The 21,451-nt window shown below is 43.1% G+C and overlaps 1 protein-coding gene across 1 annotated transcript; it reads left to right on the top strand.

Annotated features, from left to right (window-relative positions):
• The first annotated feature begins 737 nt into the window (after positions 1-737).
• Positions 738-2,264, top strand: LOC112164937. The gene is made up of 3 exons (XM_024301303.1): positions 738-996; positions 1,093-1,340; positions 1,425-2,264. Exons 1-3 carry the CDS (start codon positions 738-740, stop codon positions 2,262-2,264), a joined length of 1,347 nt encoding a protein of 448 aa, XP_024157071.1.
• Positions 2,265-21,451: the final 19,187 nt, after the last annotated feature.

Below are 21,451 nucleotides of genomic sequence, written 5' to 3'. Positions count from 1 at the left end.
TAGCTACTAACCCTCTGACGGACAGGTACGAGGATCCCAGAGATGATACCGATTCTGACGAAGAACGGCCCGGTGCCGTAAAAGACATTGAAGAGGTGGTGCTATCAGAGCAGTTCCCGGACAGGACTGTTAAGATTGGTACTAGGCTGTCTCCAGTTGTCAGGGAAGGGTTGATCTCGTTTCTCTGCTCTAACACATCTGCATTCGCCTGGTCATATGAGGACATGGCCGGTAAACCAACGGAGATAGCCACGCACAATCTTAGTATTGTTCCTTACTCGACACTGGTAAGACAAAAACGAAGGGCCTTCACACACTATAAGTACCGGGCTATCCAGGTTGAAGTAAAGAAGTTGATGACCATCAACTTTGTCAGGGAAGTAATATACCCCCGGTGGTTAGCCAACGTGGTCATGGTACCAAAGAAATCTCCGGGATCATGGCACATGTGTGTGGACTACACAAACCTCAACCGAGCGTGCCCTAAGGATAGCTTCCCGCTCCCGTGAATTGACCAATTAATCGACTCCACTGCTGGGTACCGGTTACTCAGTTTCATGGATGAGTTCAGTGGGTACAACCAAATTCGAATGAACCCGGCAGACGAGGAGCACACTGCCTTTACCACAGACAAAGGTCTCTATTGCTACCAGGTCATGCCTTTTAGGTTAAAGAATGCAGGTGCCACTTATCAGCGACTTGTCAACTCCATGTTTGAGGAAGTTATCGGTACTATCATGGAGGTATACGTGGACGATATGCTGGTAAAAAGTTTAACTCCGGAGGATCACGTAACCAACTTATCAATCGTCTTCACCATCATATTGCGCAATGGTATGCGGCTTAACCCACAGAAGTGCATCTTCGGGGTCGAGGTAGGAAAGTTTCTCCGGTACATCATTAGCCACAGGGGAATTGAGGCCAATCCGGAGAAGGTGCAGGCTATATTAGACATGGTATCCCCAACCTACCGGAACGAGGTCCAATCTCTTACAGGCAAGGTGGCCGCCCTGTCAAGATTCATCTCCAGGCTGACGGACAAGTGTACTCCTTTCTTCAAATTGCTAAAAACCCAACACGTCGAGGTAATAGCCTGGACAGCTGAGCACGAGGCTGCTTTTCTTGGCTTGAAGGCATACTTGTCAGAGGTACCTCTACTCTACAAACCTGTTCCAGGAGAAATGCTCTACATATATCTGGCGGCATCTTCAACAGCTGTGAGCTCAGTTCTGATTAGGAAGGACTCCGATTGCGAGTACCCAGTGTACTATGCTGGAAAAGGTTACACTGGTGCAGAATCCAGGTACCTGGACATTGAAAAAATGGCACTGGCCCTCCTGGTATCAGCCTGGAAGCTTAGACATTACTTCCAAGCACACTTAATCACCGTTTTCACTAATCACCCATTGAGGCAGGTTTTGTAGAAACTAGAGACATCGGGCAGGTTAATTAAATGGGCCATCAAGCTGGGGGAGTTCGATATCAAGTACCAGCCCCGGACAGCTATTAAGGGCCAGGCAGCGGCAGATTTTATTTCCGAGTCAATTCCTTCCCATAACCCACCCCTGGAATCACCTGAACCACTAGCCCCAGATCCACCTCCGCCAAGCACTTGGCGATTATACGTTGATGGCGCGTCCAACAAGAAAACCAGTGGAGCTGGTATCCTGCTAATTAGCCCGGACGATCAAGTCTACAAGTACGCCCTCAATTTTGCCTTCAAGGCATCCAACAATGCCGCAGAGTACGAGGCACTCACAGCAGGTTTGCAGATCGCCCGGGAACTAGGCGTGCAGCACCTTAGTATCTTCAGTGATTCTCAGTTAGTCGTAAACCAGGTCAGCGGTAACTTCGAGGCAAAGGAGCCCCACATGTCCTCTTACCAGGCCTTAGCCCGGGTATTAGTTCAGAGATTTACCTCCTACATTTTTACCCAAATACCGAGGGCAGAAAACGACAAGGCAGACGCCCTTGCTAAGCTTGCATCAACTTCTCCAAGTCCTACCTATGGGGCCACTAAGGTCGAAATACTCGAAAAACCTAGCACTTCTAAAACGGTGTCAGAAATATTTACGGTGGATCACACTGCTTCATGGATGGACCCAATTTTGAAATACATGGTCGACGGCCTAGCACCGGACGATAAGGTCGAGGCCAGAAGACTACAGTTAAGGTCAGCTCGATACACGATCATGAATGGCAAATTGTACAGAAGAGGAAGGTCACAAAATAATGAAGGACATACACGCTGGTGTATGCGGTAACCATGCCGGAGCCCGATCTCTTGCACATAAGACCCTAAGGGCAAGATATTTCTGGCCAACCATGTCGGCCCTAGCCCAAACAATATCCAGTTCTTACCACAAGTGCCAAATGTATGCAAATATCCCAAGGGCACCGCCCATTGCCCTTTCCATCCTCCTTGCACCATGGCCGTTCTGTCAGTGGGGTTTGGACTTGATTGGTAAACTTCCCACAGCAGTGGGACAGTTCAAATACGCCATTGTCGCTGTGGACTACCAAACAAAGTGGGTGGAGGCAGAACCTCTCGTCGCCATCACCATGGAAAAGGTCAAAAACTTCCTATGGAAGAACATCTACTGCAGGTTTGGAGTCCCGGACACCATAGTCACGGACAATGGTACCCAGTTTGACAATGATGAGTTGAGGGCTTACACAAAGAACCTGGGCACCAAGATCCTCTATGCTTCCCCGGCTCACCCCCAGACCAACGGTCAGGTCGAGGCTGTCAACAAGATAATCAAGAAAATACTGAAAAAGAAGCTTGACGAAGCCAAGGGTCTTTCGGCTGCTAAACTCCCGGAGGTGTTGTGGGCTATCAGGACCACGGCAATGGAGGCCACCGGAGAGACCCCTTTCTGCATGGCTTTCGGATCAGAAGCGGTACTCCCTATTGAAACACAAATCCAGAGTCCCCAGATCGAATACTTCGATGCGGGCACCAACTCAGAAGGCCTACACCTCGATGCTGATTTACTCGAGGAACGAAGGGATGTGGCACACATGCATAACTTGGCAAACAAGCGGAGGATAGCTCGTTATTACAATGCCAAGGTATAATCCCGAACACTGAAGTTGGGGGACTGGGTCATGAAGAAAGTCTACCCAGAGCCCCGAGGACTGGATCCATCCTGGATAGGCCCTTACGAGATCATTGAAGAGGTAGGCCCCGCAACCTTTTTCATCCGGGACATGAACGGGGTCGTTTCCAGGCATCCATGGAATACCCAGCGCCTGCGGTACTATTACAAGTAGCTCCGGGAGCATCTTGTCCTAGCTTTTGCTTTTTGACCATACAGTTATGGCAAGCTACCCATCGGGTACTCATTCTGTATTTAACCAGCATGTGGTGTTTGAATGGAAAAATGAATTATTCAGACCATTTCTAGCATTTTTTTTTTACCTACCCCGGACATTCCCGGACATAGCTATTGTCAGTTACTCTATTCCGGTAATAAGTGATGCAAGCAAATGCTTAAGGTACGAAATCCTAGAAATTTTAATTCCTTTCCAATTCCCATTCAAATTCAAAAAATTTCCATTCACAAAAAGCCTGGACTACCAGGCACAAGAATTAGACAATTGTTCAAAACGGATAATTTCTACACAAAAAAAAAAAAAATTTACTACTGCTCGCCACCGGTACTCTGGGATCCACCGGCACCAGACTTGACCGCCGCCTCCTGATCTTTCTTCTTTTTCTCAAGAAGACCCTGCCTGAATTTGGCTTCATCCAAGTACCTGGCCGCCACCCACTCCTTGAACTTCATGATGACAGCCTTATCTTGAGCAGCAATTAGCATAGCAATGAGCTCTTGGGAGGACTTGTACTCCTCCACGGCCTCGTGCTTCTCCACGGGAAGGCGATCCTCCAGGTAGTCTGCCTTCTCCTTCCATGACATGGCAGACTCCGCAGCTTTTTTTTCAGAGTCCCGAGCACTTTTCACCTCTTCCCGCGCCTTAGAGATTTCACCCTCAAGCTCCACGATTCGCTGCTTAGCCGCGTCCATCTCGGCAATCATTGAGTCCCGCTCCTTCTCTAGCTTGGCCTTCTCGCCATGCAGATACTTCACCTGCCCGGAGAGATTGCTAACCTCCTCCTTCAGATGAGTATCTTCCTCGCTGGCATCAAATTCGTACACATTGAAGAGTGCCTGCAAACACACTGATTAAAATATATATACAATAATAATCGGTTGCAAGGGTAAAGCAAAACCATACCCGCATCATGGATTCCCGGGCGAGGCGGCGATTCTCTTTGGGTGTATTGTCCTTGGCCCGCACCTGGTCGAGGTCAATGTCCTTCAGGTCACTAAGCATGGACCGCACGAACTTTTCATCAGCAACCCCGTACTCACTCAACAGCTGCTTAATAGGCTTCTTGGGGATTACTGGAATGGCAGGAGACAACAAGCCAAGCGAAGGCGACGACTCTGGTCCCGGGTGATCTTTCTTCTGCCTCTTCGCACCGGATCCCTTAACATCCCGGCCGGTATACGTCACCTCCTGCTTATCACTTCGGTGCCGGTGCCTATGTGATCTTTTCTTCTCACCTGGAAGCAATGCCTCATCGCTCCCAGTGGAGCGAGAAGAAATAGACACGGGGACCGGTACCTTTCCCATCCCGGTATCAGCTATCGTGATGACGTCAGCAGCAGAAGGCTGCACGACTTGGGTCACGGGAGCGTCAGGATCAGGTTCCCCATATCCCACATCAGTGATCTCCAGTAGGGTCTCTTCAATGGACCGACCCATACCCTTCGACCCTAGGTCGACATCAATGTGAAGGGCGTCTTCTCCCTGGCCCATCAGCATATCCATCAACTGATCATCATCCATTCTGTCCTCCTCTTTGCCTTTCCGGGGTTTCCTCTTCGGCGCTTTCACTGCAATCAGTTCCAAGGTTAGTCAAAGGTAAAAAGGACGAGTGACGTGCAAAAATAAAAATTTTGTAAGCCTTACCGGGGAACCATCCTAGCCCTAGCCTATAAAGTATAGAATGCCGGATGAATCTATAAGAGCTCCTCTCTTTCTCTGTACAAACAGCATATACCCGGGCTATCCTCTTCCTTTCTACCTCGGATAAAGTATAGGCCTGGTCCCCGATAGCTTGGAAGGTACCGGTCAGCTACCACTTCTTATTTTTAATTTGCCACCGCCCCCCAGCTAGAAATACTTTATTCCTCCACCTTTTGCTCATCGAGGAAGGCATGTTGGTAACTAGTGGTTCGTAATCCCTAGCGGCAAATGTTACCGTACCCGTACAAGACAGCTTCCTTGAGTACAGGACCCTGTGTACCGCGCGGAATTCATTTACGGAAGGCCACCCTTGTTGGCACAAGTCCCACATGGCCATCATACTGTATATTTGTAGAATAGACAGGTTCAGCATCCGCAATAGATACTGTAGGCACCGGGGCAGCGATAGCTATAACCCTTGCTGGAACTGGTTCTCGTGCAGCGCCACCCACCCCTGGGCAGGATTCGCGGTCATCTCTCTATCCTTGAGAGGCCTAAGCTCCACCGCGTCCGGTATTCCCCACTTCAGTCGCATGGCGATGATCTCCTTCATCGTCATACTTCTCCCGGGTTCGTCGCATACGGTCCCGTCCGCAACTGTATACCTAGGCTTCGGTATGCCCTCAGGAATTGCCACCGTGACTAATGGGGCCTCCGCAGATCCACCCTCGCTCTCACCCTCGTCGGACTCCTCACTGCTCTCCGAGAACACCCCAGTCAAGGATCCGGTATTCTCTGCTAATTGATCTACTTGGGCTAAGTACCGATCGATACCCACTTCAGCTTGCCGGGCAGAGGACTGGTACGACGATCCCGTATCCCCACCCCTGGTTTCTGATTCCATCCTAACTACGATATCGGGGACCTCAAAACTCGCTATATCTGGAATCAGAAGCACAAGGGTTAGCCTAACCAGATCTAATACCATTTTGAAGCGCGGATTACTCCCCACTTCAAGCAAAACCTAGAAATTCCCAGAAATTCAAAACAAAACCCAGAGAATGGAACAAACCCAAAAGTCTAAAACAAGAAGCAAAACCCACACTAGTATTGTTCGCGTTCTTTCTTTACGCAAACAACACAGAAAGGCAAACCCACAACAGAAAACATCCAGGGCAGAAGCAGAAACAAGAGACCAGACAAAATCATACAAACAAGGCGAGAGATCTAACCTCTTCTTCAACAGGCGATCGATTATCACTCCGCAAGCATGCACACTTCTCCCTTGGCTCTCCCTTTTCCCCGCTGCAAATCTTCAAGGTTTTTCTGAGCTTTTTCGCGAAAGTGAAGGGAAACAATCAGTTTCCCTCTTAAATTCACCCTCCAAAGCATCAGGGCGGTTGAAACCGAAAAGCCCTCAACCAAAGGATCGCTACACGTGTCCCACGCCTCTCCCCATTTCTCGAGATTGGCAGATGAGAGGACGGCCATTTATTGCACAACCCAGTCTGCCCCACGTGGCTGACATGCACCGCTTACCCCATCGGGTATCAGAGCCAAGTCCTCTCTTTACCCCATTAGGTACCGGAGGCTCAAATTCTCTACCCCATCGGGTATCAGAGCCAAGTCCTCTCTTTACCCCATTGGGTACCGGAGGCTCAAATTCTCTACCCCATCGGGTACCAGAGCCAAGTCCTCTCTTTACCCCATTGGGTACCGGAGGCTCAAAATTCTCTACCCCATCGGGTATCAGAGCCAAGTTCTCTCTTTACCCCATTGGGTACCGGAGGCTCAAATTCTCTACCCCATCTGGTATCAGAGCCAAGTCCTCTCTCCACCCCATCTGGTACCGGAGACTCAACCCTCATCCTATTCTCTCTTTACCCCATTGGGTACCGGAGGCTCAAATTCTCTACCCCATCAGGTATCAGAGCCAAGTCCTCTCTTTACCCCATTGGGTACCGGAGGCTCAAATTCTCTACCCCATCAGGTATCAGAGCCAAGTCCTCTCTCTACCCCATAGCGGAGGCTCAAAATTCTCTACCCCATTAGGTATCAGAGCCAAGTTCTCTCTTTACCCCATTGGGTACCGGAGGCTCAGATTCTCTACCCCATCGGGTATCAGAGCCAAGTCCTCTCTCCACCCCATCTGGTACCGGAGACTCAACCCTCATCCTATCCCAGCGCGTAGATTACCTACCTACAGCGTAACCCGCTCAAGATTTCTCTTATACGGGAACTTGGGGGACTCCCTATAGGCACACTAGTGCCAAACCTTGAGACAAAATAATAATGTCCCCACCCAAGAAACATCTTGAACGGGAACTTGGGGGACTTGTACATACTGGGGAAGTCTCAACTAAGTTTGGCATTATCGGCTGAGTCCCATCGGTACTCCCAGGTACTATGCCATGGGCCGGGTTCACGACCCACCATGGCGGGGCTCATATGGGATGCCACCCCGGGCACCCAGGGCCCGGGGCAAGGCCAGCACAGCCCATCTATTTACACAACAAGAGGGCTGATATGGCATCAGAAGAACAACCTGTGTCCCACATCAAAGATAGGGGAGACTCCTTTCCCATGCTCGAGTATAAAGACATTAGCACAACCACCTTTTACGGGTAATAACTCCTTTGTCCACTATTTACTTGATACACATCTATTAGTTTCTCACTCAGGCATCGGAGAGGTGTAAACCGTCCGGTACGGTTTACCCCTCTAACGTTGTGTTCTTGATACATGATTTAGGAGTTGGAACGGTACCCCAGACGGTATAGCATTCTGTGTGAGATACCCGGAGAAAGCCACTAGAAACAGTATGAGATAACTCAACGCCCTTACTCTGGTTTGTTAATAAATAAAGGACAAAATGCTGTTTACTCCCTGTACTTATAGGGGTTCGACGTTTCAGTCCTTCTCGTTTCAATTTCACCTGAAAGCTCCTTAAACTCTCCAATTTCACCCGATTAGTCCTTGCCGTCAATTCTCTGTTAAATTCTCCGTCAAATTGCTGACGTGGCACCATTTTCTCACCGAAATGTCTATTTTACCCTCACTAACTCTTTTTTATTTTTTTTTTTATTTTTTTCCTCTCTTTTCTTTTCTTTTTCTTTTTCTTTTTCTTCTTCCAGCTCTCTCTCCTCCTCTCCTCTGTTCTCCGTCTTCTTCTTCCACCATGCCCCTTCTTTCTCTCCAGAAACAAACCCAGTAAGTGAACTAACAATCATCTCAAATCTGCAATCGAAAATCCAATACCACACAAGAACAACAAAGCCAAACTCAACAAATCATACGGCCCAACCAGATTTTCTAATAAGTAAATCGAAGATTGAAGTTGTAAGGATGAATCACATTTTAAACTCGGTTTAGCAATTCTAATGAGTATACCAGATGCCTCAGATCACAAATTGCCAAAACAAAACCAATCCGACACTATAAAGAACAAAGCTTTAACGAATTTAGATTCAAGAAACTAACCGGAGAACCAAATCAATACCATAATCCCAGCCGGTGAAGTAGTCCTTCACATACTCTACACATTCCTCGGGGATTGTCTTCCATGGTGGTACACTGTAGCCTAAGCTCTTCCTCAAGCTCCTTGAAATGGGGCTCGGCGTGCTTATGATCAACGGCCGCAGTAGGAGGTGGGAATGGAAGAAGACGGGGAAGAAAGCTAGGGCTAGTAGCGGAAATAGAAGGAGAAATTTCCAGAAAATCATGGCTGATTATTGTGAAATTAGGGGAAATTGAATTTCTGGGTTTTGGAGATGGAGTGAATCTGAGTAAAAACCCCCCAAAAAAGGTAGATGGAGAAGAACCGGTTCAAGTCCAAATCGTCTCAATCGGAAGAGGAATTTGGAGTGAGCTCCGACATGGGTTCGAAGCTGGAGTGAAGAATGGGGTGTCCAAATCAGATCTTGGTACCGCCGGCGTCGGCGCGTGGGTCACTTGCAGAAGTCGCCGGTCGACGTGAAAGCTGGTTTCTACTTGCCGGAGACCTGTGAGTGTGGTGGTGGTGGAGGTGAGCTGCGGTGGTTACTGGAAGTAAGTGGTGGAGGAGAGAGAGAAACTCAGATCGACTTTCTCTCGCCTCAAACTCTCTGTAATTGAAACCCAGAAGCTTGGTTTTGATGTTGAGCTGAGAGGGAGATGTGGGAGAGATGATAAATCTCAGTTTGATTAATAATGAAGGCCAATTTTGATGAATTGTGCGATGAAGATGAGAATTTTGTGTTCTTCACTTCTTCTAGAGACTGTCGAGGAAGAAGAAGAAGGAGAACAGAGGAGAGGAGGAGAGAGAGCTGGAAGAAGAAAAAGAAAAAGAAAAAGAAAAGAAAAGAGAGGAAAAAAATAAAAAATAAATAAAAAGGGTAAAATAGACATTTCGGTGAGAAAATGGTGCCACGTCAGCAATTTGACGGAGAATTTAACAAAGAATTAACGGCAAGGACTAATCGGGTGAAATTGGAGAGTTTAAGGAGCTTTCAGGTGAAATTGAAAAGTGAGGGACTGAAACGTCGAACCCCTATAAGTACAGGGAGTAAACAGTATTTTGTCCATAAATAAATAAAAAGATACATAGGGGGCTAGACCAAAATCTAGCCAAGAAAACATACAAAAGTATAAAGAATAGATGCTATACTTCCCAAGGAATTGGGAGTACATAATAAACTTGGGAAGCGGGGGACTATGTAATACCCCAAAAATTCGTTATTAATGTCTTTTTTCAGATATTATTGAGTTGGTCAATTGTACAATTTCTTGGTTCAACGGTGGAGCGAAAGTGTTTCAGACGAATTATTACTCGAAACATTTTATTTTTGAAAGGTCAAAGGGTTGACTTTTACTCATAAGTTTCTCTGAAAATTTTCTTCACGAAAGTTGTAGAGTGCATCGATAAGAGTTCGTAGACATGTGGCTAGCGAAAATCGGAATTTGTATTGAAAAGTTATGGTTAGCGGGAAAAACTTTCTATTTTTGGAAATTGACTCCACAAGGTGGCAAGACTACACAAGATGGTTGGTTGACAACGGTAGGACAACTATAGGCTCTAATTGGTCTCTCATTATTCTCCACGTCACCCATTGCTACCTCTTCAAATCTTGGACTTGGTGATCTATCTTCTAAAATAGGTGAAGTAGTCCTCGATGGTGGAAAAAATTTTGTCCTCGGATTTCTCACTCTTTTTCTTGGTCTACCTCTTCCTCTCTTATTAGGAAGTTCACTCATGCACCTTCAAAAGAAAATTATGAAAATGATTAGAAACTAGAATACAAGGAAAAAAAAAACACAAGTAATTCAAACAAATAATTAATTTTTTCTTTTCTTTTCTACTACAATAATAAAAACTCAACAAGTAACCAATAACAAAATAAAAATCTGGAATTTTTTTTATGGCAATAAAAATTACAAAAATATATTTTCAATATTTAACACACACAAATCAAAATAAAGAAAAAGCTAGAAAAAAATATGCAAAGTGCCTAAGAATCCGAACACCAAGGGAATAAGGTTTTTACACCCTAATCCCTGGCAACGGCACACTTGATTCTGTGCCTATACTAGCGCCTCACGCGTAATACAACACGGTCATCAAGTTTAGGGCAAATAAATTAAGCTCCAAGTATCGTACCCAAGGGAATTGGGAACCCCACTTGGTTACAAACAACTAAGCACAAATACAAATTATCCTAGCAACAAGTATCCGAAATTGTAATTTTTGATTGTGAAGACTTAAACTACATATGAGATCCGAAAATAGAAAATTGCTAAAAATAAAAATACAATGCTAAAGTAATTTGCGAAAAATTCAAGACAAGAGAGTGTTGGGTGCTAGGGAGGTTCCTTCACCCACATCCTATGTGTCGGAAGCTATCTAATGTAGATGCAAAAGTCTTGATTAGGTGGTAGTCGTATCCAAGGTGGTTCAAGGCTCAAGGACCATATATTCTCAATTACGATATTAATGTGTCGTTTCAAGGGTCACACAAACTCAATTAGAGAGAGCTAGAGCCGGTTCAAGGGTCTCTAAGTCGCTCTAATTGGCATAAAGCTCAAGAATTAGACCACTAAGTGATTCACCCTCGCAATCATGCGGCGGGTGTAAATCACCATGTTTATAACCCCTACAATACCAAATTGAGGGTTCTATCTTAGGAATTAGGGGGGGTCAAGCCTCTAACTCCATCCTAGACATGCTCAAAATGCATTCCCTAGAGTTAACTAGGCTCCTAGACATGCATTTCAACCCAACAAAAATTGATATAAGCATCCAACAAATTAAATTGCATCATGACATTAAAATAGGCATCCTTTACATAAAATTTGGGCTAGGGCACACAACCCTAACCCCCAACAAAATTTCTACTCACTACCCATAAATATATACATCATCAATTCTATTAATTTCATACAAACAAAAGAGGAAAAGGTATAGAAGAGGGAGAACAACCAAGACAAGTTACAAATGCTAAAAAGCAAACATAACAAGCCTTGAACTTATAATTTCTCCCTTTTACCCAAGTGGTGATTAAACCCCTTATGCTTGAAGTCAAGTCCCACTTGAATGACAAAAGAAAGGACACCGACACTCTCTTTTAAAACAAATATACTCAAAGGCATACAATAACTCAAAGTTATTCCCTAAGCAGTATATTGTACTCAAAGGCATACAATAACTCAAAGTTATTCCCTAAGTAGTACATTGGCAGACAGACTAGAGCTCTAACTGAATCGTAGCCTGTCACCTCGGCTGAGGTTCAAACCTACGATAATAATTGCCTTGATCACCAATGTGATAAACGATACTCAACTGAACATTTGAAAGTCCACTTGACTTAAATACTTTCCTCGGGCAAAACACACTTTTACACAATAATCAACACATCAAGATACTTGTATGCTCGTAAGAGAAATGCTCGAAATAACAATTCATTCAACTCTCAATCATTACTTCACCAATGTCACACCATCCAATATATATATTCCACGTAAATATATATACGTAGTCATTCACGCAGGAATGACCACTAATACCAACTATAGTTCACACGTATTAAAACCAAGAAATTCATTTTATACTTAAATTCATTTTTTTACCTGTGAGTCTTAGCCCTATGAACCGTAGTCAATCAAGTTCATATTATTTCAAACAAATCTTTATTTTCAAAAACGATTTACAATTATCAATTAATTCTGACTACTAAACAACTCGGTTCGTAAATGAAACATCTGAGATTTACTCACCTCCAAATTCCCGCTGTGTCTTCTTAACAGCTCAAAATACGATTCAGAATCGTCTGCCAACTCAAATCATCAATCACCTAACCAAATACGATATTTAACTTAGCGTACAATTCATAAAACACACTTATACAAAGATCCTGTGGTCGGATCTTCACCCATGACCACACAAAGTCATTGGGACAGTCCCACGATCATTATATCAAAACTACAAGTCGATTGAATGACCCGATCCTCACGGATCATAAACTAAACAATTGAAATCGTAAAATTCATAACTAAATCAAACGATCTCCAAAAATTATGCATTGTACATTGACATGATCGTATCAACATGTAGAACATAAAAATGGGCAGAAACTACCCTTGAGGTCCCCAAAGGTGGCCAGAAAAGGCCGCCGGAGTTAGAGGCAGAGCCGCCACCGACCACCACCAATGGCGTCGGGGCCAAGCTGCTCCTCTTCGTTTCATCGAGTTGAACAACTTTCCTAACTAGCATGTAAGCTGGAAATGACGGGAAGGGATCCAAATTACCTAGAACCAGTCGAGGTGGTCGGAAAATTTCCAGAAACCGGCGAAGCTCCGACGAGCATGAAACCGATCACTCCAGATGCAATCCTTCCTGGAGCATGCTCATGAGGTTGAGGCGAGTTAAGAGAGCCAAGAATATCAAGTTTTGGTGGCCGGTAACTTGAGATATCGGTGTTGAACTCAAATCGTACTTAGATCGGGTTTTACTTCCCGCCGCCGCTACAGGCCGCACCGCTGTGCAAGGCTGCCACTGGCAGCTGTGTAAGGTCGAGGCGAGCACGTTGGATGTAGTCTGGCATGGATTGGTGGTCTGTGGAGGGAGATATGGCCGGTGGAAGGAAATCGGTGATTTCCGATGGGAGGATAGAGAAGAGAGTTCAGCTTTCTATTTTCAGAAATTCGGAATTTCTGAAATTATTTTCGGATTTTTCCTATATATCCCAAAATGGAAACTTTTTCCGAATGCCATAACTTCATCATACGAACACCGATTTTTACGTTCCGCATGTCCATAAACTCATATCGACGCGCTCTACAACTTTCGTGAATGAAGTTTTCACATAATCCTAACGTATAAAAAGGTCAACTTCATAACCCCCCTAAAACTTGCATTTCGAATACATATTCATCTAAAAATAATTCCACTCCATCCACGAACCACGAAATCATACTAACGAAGGCTTTATTAAATCCTAGAAATTCCAAGAAATTAATACCGAATTTTTCAAGGTATTACAACTACATAGAATCAAAATTAAACAAAATCAACCTCCTTTGCAGAGAGAGAGAGAGACGAAGGAGAGAAAGAGAAAGTGGATCTGGAAGACTCTTTCCTCCGTCATCGATCTCCAACCACCAAGGTGGACTCACCTCAGCCACCATCTTCTTTGCCTTCCTCCGACGAGTCAATGGCACAATGCACGTGCGTCGGCCATGACTAGAAGCAAGGTCACATAATTTCGTTCAGTCCACCTTCGAGATGTGCCACAAAGAAAATGGGTCAATGGACAGTGGGTGAGGTTGAGAGAGAGAGAGGGTTTCGGGAAAGAGAGAGGACGGGGGGATGGGCGTAGTGGGAGAGAGAGAGAGAGAGAGGGTTTCGGGGAAAAGCAAAGAAAATGGGTCAGTGGGTGAGGTAAAGCGGGAAGTTGACTAAGTTCAATTTTGTTCCCTGCCTATACAAAATTTTTTAGCTTAGTCTCTCTGCCATTTAAATTTTTTTTGAATCAAAGTATAGACATCAGTCAACAGTAATAACTGATGTTAAATATATAAATAGAAATCGGTTTTTCAGAAACCGATGTTAGAAAAACTTTTTACATCACGTGAAATCTTAACTGATTTAAATGAAGTGATGTCTATTAGCATTATTCTAGTAGTGCAATTTTAGAAATGGATGCATTTCCTACATGTGTCGAGTCCCTTATCTAGTACCGGTTAAGGCTACTAAACCAATTATCCTTTCGTGTATTGACTATGCTGGTTAAGGCCACAATGAACTCTCTAACTTGGGCATTACGCCGGTTAAGGCCGCAATATCCAAAATTACTTGCAGGAAACAAGAACTATCTTCCAGACGCATTAACCAGAGAAATGGCAATGTTTAGCCGAAGAGATGACGACGAAGGTCGCAATCCCAGAAATAGAAGAACTGGGAAAGAACCTAAAAAGGTAGAGGAGTCAAAAGAGAAAATACTCAAAAGATTTTTGCTAAGTCCAAAAGGACTCGCCACAACTAATCAAACCTAGGGTAAAGGATTGGCTAGCCCATCTCAAACAGCAGACGGTAAAGGCTCATCAAGACCGTTGCAGGCTGTTGCTTTGCCAAAAAGCCAATTAACTCCAACTGGAGTTATAAACGTTTTTAATTATGAACTAAAAACCTTTGCTGATCTTGTGTTCAGAACTGGTAGGAGGCTAGCATACCACCAGAAAGCAATTTTAGATAACCATTTATTTGCTTTTCAGGAAAGAAGTAGTGGAATCATGTTCCCAGCTCTTTTTGCATTAGCTGAAGACCTTCATGAAAATGCTAGACCATAGTTTGAAGAAGTTAATGAAAATACACAGCAGAGTGTTATCTAGAATGAGAAAATTCAGTATCTTGAAGATCCTGAAAGTGCTAGAGTTCTTGTTTTAGCACTAACAGAACTAGACTGGTATGACTTTCATAATCTCATTGGAAGTTAGAATTCTGACTCGTTCCCTCCAACTCTCTTTCTAGTCCCTGGACCTTATGTTGGAAGGTATGTAGTCAATGTTCAGAGTGAACATCCTCAAGAGCACAAGCTGTGGCTTGTTGAAAACGGTTTTGTTCATAATCTTTGGACTAAAACCAATGATGATCTCAAGGGTTTACCATCCATCATAGTCAATACAGTTAAACATGTCAGAAAAAATTACTGTATCCTCAGTTTGAAATTCATATCAACTCCTCCAGAATGGATCCAAAACAGAAATGGTGAAGTTGAATATATTTCTCCATATCATTATGTGAGGATTATCCAAGGAAGATATCGTCAGCCTGCAAGTGTGGGATATAATGGTCAACCAAACTCTAGCATTCCTTGGATGAAGGCCATGTCCCTAGACTATATCCAAAAGATCATCGAAGAAGATAAAGAAAATACATTCCTAGCAGTAGGAGAGAAAATCTTAATCGATGCCTATGATCATCCTGAAGTTATGAGCAGTGAACTTTTTCTGTCTCTCAAGAGAAAGGAAATCGATTCTACGTTAGCATGCTTGCAGTGGATCCAGAAACTTGAAAATGACAACCACTACAAGATGTATGCAGATACAGACATAGAAGATAATGAAATTAAAGTTAGGATGGATAACAACTCTTTTGTCCTAGGCCATAATTCCAAAACAGATGAAAACATATGAAGCAGCAGGTGTAGAAAGCACTGAAAGCAACTTTGGTTTTTCCTAAAGATGCTTTTGCTTTTCAGAAAAGAACAAGGTGAAAAACATTTCACCTAAAGGAATCTGCTTTTCGCCAACCGACCTCCATTATCAGGAGCACTCACGAAAGCAGACAATAATAGAGTTGTGTTGTACATTTTTATGTTTTGAATTCTGGTTTGAGTTCTGCTCCCTATTGTCACTCCCTTGATTTTTAACACAAATAAAAATTGATATACAATCCCATAATTATATATGCGTGAACATTCAGCCATCAATACAAAATACCTAGAAACTTTTTCCCTTTTAACCCAAGTACATGTTGATGCCCTGAACCCACTATGTCAATATTGACCCGCTCCATAGAGTCATTTATTACAATGCTTGCGAATTAAATTGTCAACAACAAAATAAAACGTAAATGCTCCTCAGAGTTCACCACAAGCAGAAGTCCTTATCAACGGTAAAGTCACAAGGATGGCTTCCTAAAGCTGCAAAGGCGCTACCTCAGCTTCAGCCCCGATTATCCTGACCTGCAAGATTAACCCCTACACCGTTTGAATAGTGTACTTGGTTGCCACACAACAAACTCGGGTAAGCTTTTGCAAGCCCGTATGAGTAAACTCAAAACCACAAAGCAAAACACATTTTTAAGTCACCTTAACCTAAACACGATATGCACATATCTCACACCTACGGCCAACAATTCCATAACCTTTCATATCGTGCCTACATAAGTCAACTGGTGACTAAAGCCTCATGCTCAGATTCTCAACTAGCGTCCCATTACATAAATTTAATCAAACAAGACTTTCTCAAGCAATATTTGACGTCATTGTAACGCACTACGGCAAATTCCAAATCACACTCATTCCCCTTTCCCCCCTAGGAGCTTTTGTCATCAATATGACATCGAAGGTGAAAATCAATGAATCACCTTCCTATCCTCACCACAGAGTACAATTCGTCACCACTATGGCTCTTAAGATAAATCAAACCATCAATCAATACAATCAAGAAGAAACAAAGCAATCACATATCAAAACAAGCAAAAGAATTCATAGTAACCCCTGCATATAATTTAGTTCAGGAGGTCACATTAAGTCAAGCAATTCAAGTCAAAGTAGTCATCGTAATCCCACACTCTGACATCTATAGGTAGCCCCGGCCATCATAGCAGTCTCCTTGATTATTGTTAACTTAATAACAATTCAGCTCCGCTACCGAGCAATCATCACATTGATCATCGCACAGATTCCACCGGTCATCACTCAAATATTCATCATCCTAATGATCATCACATAGATTTCAAGGATCATTACATAGATTGCAATTGTCCAGCTGATCATCACATAGATTTTGCCGGTCATCACGCAGATAGCAATTATCCTACTGATCATCACATAGATAGCAATTGTCCAGCTGATCATCACAAAGATTTTACCGGTTATCACGCAGATAGCAATCATCCTACTGATCATCACATAGATTTCAAGGATCATCACATAGATAGCAATTGTCCAGCTGATCATCACATAGATTTTGCCGGTCATCACGCAGATAGCCATGATCTAGTGAATCATCACACATATTTCACCGGTTATCACACAGATAGCAATCATCACAAAGATTCATCAATACATATATATATTTCACGTAAATATATATATATATATATATACGTAGTCATTCACTCAGGAATACTACTAATACCAACTATAGTCATAGTTAACCTAATAACTGCAAGACAATAGGGAAATCTCGCTCATAACAAATATCAATCATACTCATAACAAATATCGATCCTGCTCATAACAAATATCGTGAGATTTACTCACCAAATGATAAAGGTAATCCGTTCATTAATGAACCTTGTGAGATTGCTCACCTCGAACTCCCGCTGCGTCTTCAATAAAGCACAAAGCCGCCAATCCGCAAAATAACCGTCCAAAGTACTTTGTCGAGTACCTAATCACATACAGTTCCAACTTAGTAACGATTCACATTTGATTTAAGTTCGAAACCCCTGTTTTGAACTGAAATCCCCAAAGTGATGTCAATCAAGGCGAAACCACATCCGAGACCACCCAATGTCTCCGGAATACTTCTACGATCGATATGCCAAAACCACAAGTCGATCGGATAGTTGGATCCTCACGGATCGAAACATCAAACGGTCCGAAACCGTAAAAACCCTAACATGCTCATACGATCTCCAAAAATTACAAACAATATATCGAAATGCTCGTATCGACGAGTAGATAGAACTCAGGAATAGGAACTATCCCTGAGGTGGCCAGAAACCACCGGAAAACACCACCACAGTGGCGGCTCCGCCGCCAGCCCAAAGTCAGAATTTGACAAAACTCCCAACACCAAAGTTCTTCATCTCAACTCCAATTTAAACTTTCATAACTACACCAAAGTCCAAATATGAACCAATCGATTGAATTTTACCTTAGAACAAAACAGCTCGATTGAAACCCTAGAATTTCAATTCCAAAATTCGACCTCCACGAGTTGAATCGATGCAAGCCACCTTGTGGGAGCCATCTACGTCCTCCGAGCTCCAAAAGCCCTCAAGAAACACCGGCGATAGTGGCCGGAATCGGAAGTTCACATCTGGGTCCGAAGCAGCTCCACCTCCAAACTTCTCAGCCTTGCATCACCCTCCACAGCTCGTTTCATGCTCCAATTCTTCCACAGACCTCAAAAGGGGATTGAGACGAAGAGAACCCACTTTGAATGGCATCATATGGTGGTCGACGGAGGGAGAACGAAGCCGGCGAAGGGGAGAGAGAAAACAGAGCTGGGTTTCCGTTTTTGGAAATCTGGCCTTATTTGCAATTTCCGGAATTATCGTCCTTTTATACCAAAATGGAAAGTTTTTCCGAAGCCCATAACTTCTTCATATGAACTTCGATTTCTGCGTTCCACATATTCACGAACTCGCCTCAACGCGCTCTACAACTTTCGTGAAGGAAGTTTTCAAAGAATCCCAACGAATAAAAAGTCAACCTTGCTATTCTTCGAATAATTACTCCCCCGAAACACTTGCGCTCCATCCACGAGCCAGGAAACCATCCAATAATCACAATTTAGATTTCGAAAAATCCTCATAAAATAAATACGAATTTCCGGGGCATCACACCTATATAAGGAGCTTTAGTTTCAGTTGTAAGGCATCAGAAAATTGAGCAGAAGAGTCTTTTCTCAAGAAGTAAGAAAGCCATGGTAGCAGTGTGCTCTTCCCTTCCTGTCTAGTGTGAAGTAGTGTGCTTTCCTTCAAGCAAGTATCTGTAATCATTCTTATGGATAGCTAAACAGCTTTTTAGTTGTTTATCTGAGAATGAGGCTCTAAGTTTTAGTTTGTACTTATGTTCGCATAAATAATTTAACAATGCTCATCCACTTCGTCAATATTTCAATACTGCAATATTTGAGTTTTATATTTTAGTTTTATGATATTCTGGTTTTAGCCTAATTCCTATACTATCTCTAAATGTCTAGATATTATGTTTCTAAGAAAAATTTGCATAAGCTTTTGTTAAAAATTTCGCCTGTTAAAGTAACCGTTAGGCAATGAGCCGTTAGGTGAAAAACTTGGGCATGCTGAAGGCTAGATTTGTTTTTAAAGGGATTTGAACAGGTTTTTCTAAGAAAAAGTAGATTTTAGACCCAAAAGTCAGCATAAGATACATTAGGCATACTTTAGAAAAGACTACCCTTAAGAGTTTTTTTCCTTAAGATTTGTGTAAATGGGCACAATACAAACTTGTTGGTGCAAGTGGGCAAAATACTAGTGATTTCTGGGTAAACGAGAATTAACCCTTTTTATTTGTGTTTAAAAATCAGGGTGTGACAAAGGCTGCGATGGCCATCACACCACCTTAACACCAAATTACCATACCAAATCTGGGTTGAAAATCCCGAATTGCCACCCTCAAAGATCAGGGTCGAAGCAAATGCACTGATCGATCCCATTGCCTACTACCTTACAAGGTTCAAAAAACCTGTAGTACCCCAGAAATTTGTTATTATTTTTCGATGATTTTCGGAATTCAATTTAGTGGTTGTTGGTATGATTATGTGGTTCGTGGATGGAGCGGAAGTGTTCGAACGAATTTTTATTCAAAAAGTATGGTTTTAGGGGGGGCGGAAATGTTGACTTTTTATACGTTGGGTTTCCTTCACAAACGTCGTAGAGCGCGTCGATACGAGTTTCTGGACATGCGGAACACGAAAATCAGAGTTCTTATGAAGAAGTTATCACATTCGGAAAAAAGTTTCCATTTTTGTATAAAGGACGAAAATTTCTGAAATTTGCAAAAAAAGGCTAGATTTCCATTTTGGGAAACCCAGCTCTCTTTCTCTCTCCCCGAGCTCGAGTCACCACGCCACCTTCGCAGGCCGATTTCTTTGTCGTCCGGTCACTGTAGGACACCAAATAAAATGAGTTTTCTCCGCCTCAACCTCCTCTACAAGTCTGTGGAAGTAGTTCTTCACAATTCGAGCCGTAGGAGGAGCAGCAAGGCCGGGAAACCACCGCGACGGGGACGAAATCGCCATGTTTTGTTCTCCCTCCTCTGGCCACCATAGCCGGTGTTTCTTGAGGAGTTTTGTTGCCTAGAGGCTGGGGAAGGATTCTCCCAAGGTATCTTGCAGCGATTTCACTTGTGGAGGATGAATTGAAGCTTTGAAGATCTAGGGTTTCAATCAGGCCCGAGTTGTTCTAAGGTAAAATTTGATCAATTGGGTTATAATTGGACTTTGATGTAGTTGAGAAAGTTGTAATTCGAGTTGAGATGAAGATATTTTGTTTAGGAAGTTTGGCCAAATACCGACTTTGGACCGGCGGCGGCGCTGCTACTGTGGTGGTGTTTTCTGGCTGTTTCCCGCCACCTCAGGGATAGTTTCTATTCCTGATTTTGATCTACTTGTCGATACGAGCATTTTGAAATACAACACTTAATTTTTGGAGATCGTATGAGCATGTTATTGTTTTTGTGATTTCGAACCGTTCAGGTTTCGATCCGTGTGGATCCGACTATCCGATTAACTTGTGGTTTTGTCATATCAATCGTAGAAGTATTCCGAAGACTTAGGGAGGTCTCGAATGTGAGTTACTTATTGGGATTTTAGTTCAAAACGGGGTTTTCGGACTTTAACCGCTTGTGATATGTGTACTGATTTGAGACCATTGGTGATTAGGTGCTTCTCAAGGTGATTTGGACGAGTTGTTGGTGTGAGTGTTAGTTCGGTTCTGTATAGAAGACATAGCAGGATTCTGATGTGAGTAATCTCACAATATTCATTTACGAACAGTTTACCTTATCATGTTGAGAGTCATTTAGTTAACTGCAAACTATAGTTGGTATTAGTAGCATTCCTGAGCAAATGTCTACGTATAAATATATATTTACGTGGAATATATATGGGTTGGTGGATTTGTTATGATAAAACAATAATTGTGGGTGCGTTCATTTTATTATTTGTGTTGTGGCTTTTCGTGAAACAATATTTTGTGAAAGGGTTGTTTTCCATTGTTTTGAAAACTGTTGTGAAATGTGGAACATTTTTAGTTTGCGGGTGGCATATTTAAATGTGGGTCTTGTACCGGGATTAATTGATAGGGATCAATTACGGGGAATCTTTTATTTTAGATTCTTGTAACATTTTGGGTCCATTGTGACTTTCTTAATGTTTTGGTCTTTGTACCGAGAGGTCACAAAGTGTGATCGGGATTGTGTAACATTTTAGGTCCAGTGCGACTCCTTTAAATATTTTG

This window comes from Rosa chinensis, chromosome 1 (genome assembly GCF_002994745.2).
Source record: "Rosa chinensis cultivar Old Blush chromosome 1, RchiOBHm-V2, whole genome shotgun sequence".
Taxonomy (NCBI): domain Eukaryota; kingdom Viridiplantae; phylum Streptophyta; class Magnoliopsida; order Rosales; family Rosaceae; genus Rosa; species Rosa chinensis.
This window is presented reverse-complemented; position numbering and strand designations above follow the sequence as displayed.

Coding starts and splice junctions, on each gene's coding strand:
- LOC112164937 (XM_024301303.1), top strand. CDS start 738: ATGGAGGTATACGTGGACGATATGCTGGTAAAAAGTTTAACTCCGGAG. Junction 997..1,092: donor CGAGGTCCAATCTCTTACAG/GCAAGGTGGCCG, acceptor TCGAGGTAATAG/CCTGGACAGCTGAGCACGAG. Junction 1,341..1,424: donor AAATGGCACTGGCCCTCCTG/GTATCAGCCTGG, acceptor CAGGTTTTGTAG/AAACTAGAGACATCGGGCAG.